Here is a 7,333-nt window from a genome sequence, read left to right as displayed (position 1 = left end):
AAGATCAGGAGGTTATTTAACTCACTTTGCACATGTGTACACGCAATCTCCATTGTTAGCCTTCCTGTTGCTAACCTCTGCTACAGCCTCAGAAGCCGCAGCTGACACGTCTCAAAATACCTCAGCATAAACATGATGCTAGGGGTAACACCTTATCTGTTCCCCATCCAGGCCTATGCTTGGTTTTCTCCATCCAAAGCAGCACAAGAACTGCAGCGGGAAGCTTCGATTTATTGGTAGTCTGCTCCTGTCTCCCTTGACAGGACACCTCACCCCACAGCAGAGATGCACCTTCCACTTCAGCCCTGCTTCAACTGATGAGATAACTTGTGTCTACCTTGTCCTTGTAAGCAGAGCTGAAAATCTCATCACTCCATAACTCTTCTCATAAATTAGATCCTTTCTCTAGCCTCTCAAATAAAAGCAAATGTCCTCCCCACCTCTTCAACAGTCCTGGCCTGATATATCACAATGAGGTCAGAACAAACAGACAGTTTCAACTCCCAGCTCTCTTGTGAGCTCAGGTTTTCTGCTTGAGCCCTTGCTGGTCCATAACTACCTTAGCCGCCACAGCCTCCAGTCTCCCACAGTTCTTTCATGGCCTGCCCAGGGACCTTTGCCTCCTACATTTCCTAGCTCATTTTTTTCAGCATTCCTGGTAGCAGGCAAACTATCAAATGCCTCTTCACAACCATTGATCAGGCTATCAGTCCTTATGGGACCAGAATTTGCAAGCAGGTTGTGCCCTCTAAGCTAGCCCAGCCTGGGACAAGGGTCTTCTTGCTATGATTAAGACCTCTGCTATATTTCAGGAAATCATGCAGGAACAGAGAGGCCTAAAAAGTTTGCCTTACAAAGATAAATGTTAAATAAAAAGGCATCAGCCCTAAACGGAAGGAGGAGTCATCAGGGAATGATGATACTGGGATGCAAGGGAGAAACGAGGCACCTGACTAGGACAGGGTTTCAGCAGGGACTGAGATGCTACCTACTCCGTGGGACAATCCCTTCCCTAAAATCTCTGCCATTTCCCAGGCATGTCAAATGTAAAAGCTTAGCTCTTCCATCACATCATACTGTATACAAACAGCCTTTGTGTACCCTAGGAGAAGCCTCTGCCCAGGAGAAGCTGAAATCACTCCTGGCAGTTGTTGAAATCGTTCCCTGCGCTGAGAGCCACAGCAGACATGCACAGGACCTCATTCAGTGGGGCAAAGAGGTTTGAAGCTGAGGAAGCCACACATGTATATTGTATTTCATGCTGAAGAAGGAGGATGACTTGAGGACACCATGCATGTTAATTGTCTATGAATATCAAATAGATAATTTGAAGTAATCCAGGATACAATATCTAGCCAGTTTATAAAATTTTCCATTTCATTGACCTGTAGAAAAACAAGTGTTAAATAATCAAAACATAATGCCTGACAGCTTCTTAGAAAACCTGTGCATCACAATATTTAAATATATCATTATATGCTTTTTAAAATCCTGATTGGAAAAATTACATCATTCTGGATTGGTTGAACATTTGGTGCGTCAGCTCTCCGTGTCTAAGAGCCCTATAAATAGACATTTGGACCACCTCAACACAACTTGTGTATGCACTTTTTCCATAATCCACTTAACTCTATTATTCAAATAAAGTACAACTGGATCTTTTCTTGGGAACAGGGATGATGCAATGCTCAGTACAGGAGGTTCAAGAAAAACAGTATAAAGCCAAAAATGAGCTGCAAACACTTGCAAAGCAGCAGAGGTTGTTTATATTTATTTATATGCTGTGTTTCCATTTCTTTCTCACCTAACACCCACTAGCTCCTTTTGCCTCTTTTGATCTACCAAACTCTCTCTCTCACATCTTAGTACACCAAGTGTACTAAGTGTACACCAAGTGCGGCCAAGCAGTTAAATATCAATTGCCAATTGATTAATAATGAAAATATAATTGCAGGATGATTTTAATATAGCTAGATTGCTATGCTGCTAGGAACTGCTGTTTCAAATTAAAATTATAAAACGCTGTACTATGGATGAGATTTAGCCAAAACCCACTGAATTCTGGACTTTGTTAGAAAACCAAAATATTTACAGTTTCAGATCAGACATGGCCAAGTACTATGAGCATAGTTTTCTGCATACAGAAGGGTTTTCCTCTCTTATTTCTAAAAGGCAGCTGCTATGAATGTGCTCCCTTAACCTCCTTAAGAGCTTTCCAGTTACATGCAAGTAGAATATGAAAATAAAAATATGAAATTCAGCAATGAGAGCTCTGAATGCAACCTTTGAAAATATATTGTGTAACGTTACTTTAATACACATGCACATATATCTATATGCATCTAAAACACATTCGAGGATGAACTTAGTATCAGAGAATCATTTAGGCTGGAAAAGACCCTTAAGATGAGTCCAACCATTAACATAACACTGCCAATTCCACCACTAAGTCATGTCCCTGAGTGCCACATCTACATATCTTTTAAATGCCTCCAGGGATGGTGACTCAACCACTTCCCTGGGCAGCCTGTTCCACTGCCTGACAACTCATTCAGTGAAGAAATCTTTCCTAATATCCAATCTAAACCTCCCCTGGCACAACTTGAGGCCATTTCCTCTTGTCCTATTGCTTGTTACCTGGAAAAAGAAACCAACGCCCTCCATTGTACAACCTCCATTCAGGTAGTTCATTATCTGTGTCTTTATTTTCCTTATATACTGAATATAACAGTTATTCACATAGTGAGGACCACTTGGTTAAACAGCTCTATAAAAATCTGAATTTGATACAATATCTATATTAGCATAGAAGAAAGCTCCAGAATAAAATACATATAGATGGATTCTCTTCATCATAAAAATGAAGATAGGGCGTCTTGTCAGTTCACTCGAAAGATGTTTCTAAGGATGCAAATTTCATCTCAGGCTTAAGATTAATTTAGACCATGAACAGACTATCCCATCTCTCTGGGGAACTCCCAGTTACAGAGATCCATAACCTTTAAACAAGTCTCAAAAAGGGCTATTTTTAGCAGGACGTGGTGTAGGTTATGGAGTTATGTGTTATATGGATTAAGACATTAAAAGAAGCAAAAAAAATGGAGAAAATGAAGGGAGGTAGAAAATATCAAATGCTGTCAAATATCTACTGTCAATTACAATGGGAAATAATGCCCAAGTGTTGGCACCACAGGGGAGACATCTGAGGAACTGTCTGTCCTTTTCATTAACTCCAGCCCTCCGGAATTCGGCAGAGGGGACGGGCCTTCCCAAAAGGAAGGAGTGACTCCAGCAGGACACAGAGAACTGTGTTAAGGCTCAGTATAAGTCAAGTGGGGGACTGCCAGTGTTTACTGGGGCTTAAGGCAGCTGATGGGTCTTCTCCGAGATGTCTTCTGCAGTGGGAGATACCGCAAGGAAATAAGTCCAGAAGAAAAAACCACCCAGTTAAAATAGTAAGTAAGTAGAAGCATAGGCTCTAACAATAAAATAACTACTCATTTTCTGTCTGCTTTTTCACTGAATCAGGACTCAGAAAATGCTCTTTAGTGCTCCCCAGTTCTTAGCTTTCACCACAGGAGTCTGCCACCAGCACCAGCAATCTCAAGCAGTAAGTGTTTAACTGCCAGCCATTAGTGTTTTAATGAGAAGGTTCCTAAAAGCAAGAATCCACTTTAGTATCACCATTTCCATTATTTTTCCATTCTGTTTTCACTGGACTGGTGAGACATTTCACATTAAGTGTGATTCAGAATGCCAATTTCAGAAAAAACATCATCATAGTTACACACCTCTTTCTTGCGACAAAGTGCCCATTTTCTGGGGCTCTGCCTTCAAAATTTAAGTTCTGAAACACAGTAAAAGTGCTTTGCTTCAATCACCATGATAGATTTGTTTTCAGCTAAAACATTTTCCTCTCTGCAAGGATAACTGAAAGAGCCTAAAGGAAATAACCTAAAACCCCCAATCATGATGTAAAATAAAACTTTGTGTAGAGATACTTCCATTCTATAATACCAAAAAGGAGGATTCAGCCTGAATTTATGTCAAGAGACATTCCGAACAGTATATATTTGAAAATAGGAGATATTTGGCACATATAAATATGCAAAAATAGAATCTACTAATACAATCTCTTAGCATAAAATGTAACACTCAAATTATTCCAAGTTTAACTCTTACATTTGCAATGTACAGAAATTAAGAGCAACATTAATTAAAAATTGTTATATATATTCTTTCATTTAAGTATGCCGAGTATACTTTATAAGTAAAAGCCATTAAAATACATTAAATAAGAATAATTTAGAGAACACAAGTCCAAACACCTTATACAGACAGCACATGTTCAATATATAAGCACATCCAAGGTATCAAACTTTTCTCCAAACAGATTCTATATGTACCCACCTGCTCAGTGTTCCTCATTATAATTAAAACAAAACAAAACAAAACAACACCACCAAAAAAAACCAGCACATCTGCTCTGCTAAATAAGGTAAGCGAAGTCAATTTGACTGGATTAATCCATCCATACAAACAATATCATTAGTCAGAAACACTGAGGTTAGAGCTGAGGTTAGAGCTAAGCCCACAAGCGATTTTTGTTTGTTATCTAACTCCTGCTTCTAGAAATAAGGAATTATTTCTGCCTTGTGAGTGTTTCACATAATGATTTCCTCTGTTACACTCTAAAGTCATAATCACATCTAAATGTTTGCTTTATAAACTATGAAGAAATACAGATTGTACCTGGACTTCTTCCACCCACTGACTCATGGACTTCTACATAAAGCTTGCAACTCCTATAAAAACATGAATTCACTTGATCCATGCGAGTTCAATAACTGATTCCTTTTGGGACCTGTGATAATTTCGGCATCTGTTTGAAGCACTAGTAGCACCAAGTCTAAAGCTCTCCGCCACGCCTCTGTCTTGGCTGTAACATTATCATAAACCTTTAAAACCTCGGTGTGGTCAGTGAAGGGACTAGAACCACTCCTGAACAGGTCACCTCTTCTAAACTCCTTCAATATATATGCTGAGGGAGAGCCACAGTCAGCTGCTTTTTGGAGGTGATGTTCAATTGACGTACATGCTTCCAACTCTGACGCAGCTTTTGCAGTGTTACACATAACCACCGAAAGATACTGCTTCCAGCCCCTTGCTAACGCTTGGAGGACAACTGATTTATACTCTGACACAGATGCTGCCAGCCAAGGGTTGTGAAAGTCTCTCACAGCGTTTTTATTTGCTGGTTGTAAAGGCTCATCTCCAAGCATCTGAATGTGACTAAGGCATAAGAGCTCCACTGCACCACCACCAAGGAAAACCTTCCCATCGTTTAAAGCATGATGGAGTCGATACACAAAAGTCCAGAATTGGTCTTCTATGAGCTGCATCTTTGAAGCTACAGTACTGGTAAGCACAGCTGTGAGCAGGGAAATTCCTTGCACTTTTACCCTGACTGGCACAAGCTCACCCAGATCCATTGCACGCCCATCGCTGGCCTTCCACAGCTCCACCTGGGCCCCGCTCCCCAGGCAAGAAGCCTTCAGCTGAGTGAGGTATGTCACTGGCTGGGCACCAGTGACCTCCCGAAAAGCACACAACACATCCCGAGACACAGAACCAATTACCAATATACTGTTTGCTATGCATCCTTCCAGTAAGTTTTCACACACATTTCCTTTGACCAAAACCAAGTTTACTTCAAAGCTTGTTAGAATATCTAACATATTCCTCAGCCACAAGTCTCCTGCTCTGTCTTCCTGTAGGCTGGGATGCTCCAGTATGGTCCTTACATTACATGGTCTACTAAAACCTAAGTGACGATATTGTTCAGTTAGGTCACCATCCATTAGCAGGATCCGAAGGGGTTTGTCTTCAAAGTATTTGATAACTGTGGCTTGTTCTGGTGATATTAGTGTGACAAAGCCTGGGGAAACACAAGAATAGCTTTCAGGCAGGCCCAGTAAACAGCATGTCACCACTTCTGCAATATTAAACTGGGAAGAGCCACGCCGTTCTGCTCTCTCTTGTTGATATGCAACAATGCTTTGTAGCAGTTTCATGCTAGTCTGATTTCCATAGCTCAGAGCCATTGCCAGGTGCCCTAAACCATAACATTCACATGGCTCTGCTGATTGTCCCGACAGGTATCCCTGAAAATCACGTTGCTGACCTGAAAAATGGCTTTTTCCTAGAGTGCTGAAGTATCTGCTATGTGTTAACTTTTTTTTGTTGCAGCTAGATGCGAGAACACCACTTCCAGCAATCAGAGACATACTTTTGTCACCTGCTGGTTTGACACGGGGAGCTATTGAACCAAAGCCGACCAAAGGTGAAACAAGGTGCTTGTCAAAATTACAGTCCTCCTCTTGATGGGAACAAGTATTTATTGGAACTATTTCTTCTGGTGCAGAATTTTCTTTCTGAAAATCTAGGAAAATCTGAGGATTTAGAAGACTGTCACATCCAGTTTGGCAAGTTTTGCTTTTAAAGGCATGTGGCCTAACTCTGCTAGAACACAGCTCTCTATTCACATCATGTACTGACATTTGAAGGCACTGGACTTTCTCACAGCAAGAGTTCAACCCCTCTGACATCACAGATACTATTGCTGAAACAGGAACATTCTGCTGGAGGCATTCTAGTACAGCGTTGCTCCACGCACCAACAAGAAACAACAGGGTACTCATCCCAGTTTTAAATTCCTTGTTTTGTGCCTGAATGGTTTCATTAAGAAGCTGTCCGGCAGCACTAGTTAAATCCAAACTTTCGATCAGTCGAACAGCAGAACAAATCAACGTGCTTTGGTTGGTGCTTTCATCCACAATGAATTTACATGATTTAATTGGCCCCAACAACGTTCTTCCAGCTCCCGCTAAGGATGAAAGCTGCTGAAGTCCAATATGTCTTCTTGCATTCACGTCCTTGAAAGCCATTGGCAGCAGGCAGGACCTGTGAACAAAACACAAACTTACTGCCCCATGCTCACAGCACTCCAGAGCACACAGCAGCCAAAAATTAAATTAACAGTCTAACACTGATCACAGCACTCCTATGAGGCACTCTGTGCAAAACAGTTCTTCATTCTACCCACTTATTATGAGACATAGATGCAGTTATTTGCCTTACTTAGAGCAGACTGGACAATTCTGTGCAAGCCAAAGTGCTCTGTACAGATCCGTGTTGGTACCAATAGTTATGCTGTTGACTTTAACCTTCAAATCTGGAAAAACATGCTCAAACTTATTTTATTCCACTTCTATTTATGCCATTTAACATGCATCAATACTTCATTAAATGTGCATGAAAAAGAACAAACTGC

The 7,333-nt window shown here is 40.9% G+C and overlaps 1 protein-coding gene across 1 annotated transcript; it reads right to left on the bottom strand.

Moving 5' to 3' along the window:
• Positions 1-4,805: 4,805 nt before the first annotated feature.
• On the bottom strand, positions 4,806-6,953 carry BBS12 (Bardet-Biedl syndrome 12; the record flags this gene model as incomplete). The annotated part of the gene is made up of 1 exon (XM_080344428.1): positions 4,806-6,953. Exon 1 carries the CDS (start codon positions 6,945-6,947, stop codon positions 4,806-4,808), a length of 2,142 nt encoding a protein of 713 aa, XP_080200554.1. The 5' UTR covers positions 6,948-6,953.
• Between the last annotated feature and the right edge of the window lie 380 nt (positions 6,954-7,333).

This window comes from Nesoenas mayeri (assembly GCF_963082525.1).
Source record: "Nesoenas mayeri genome assembly, chromosome: 4".
NCBI classification, from domain to species: domain Eukaryota; kingdom Metazoa; phylum Chordata; class Aves; order Columbiformes; family Columbidae; genus Nesoenas; species Nesoenas mayeri.
This window is presented reverse-complemented; position numbering and strand designations above follow the sequence as displayed.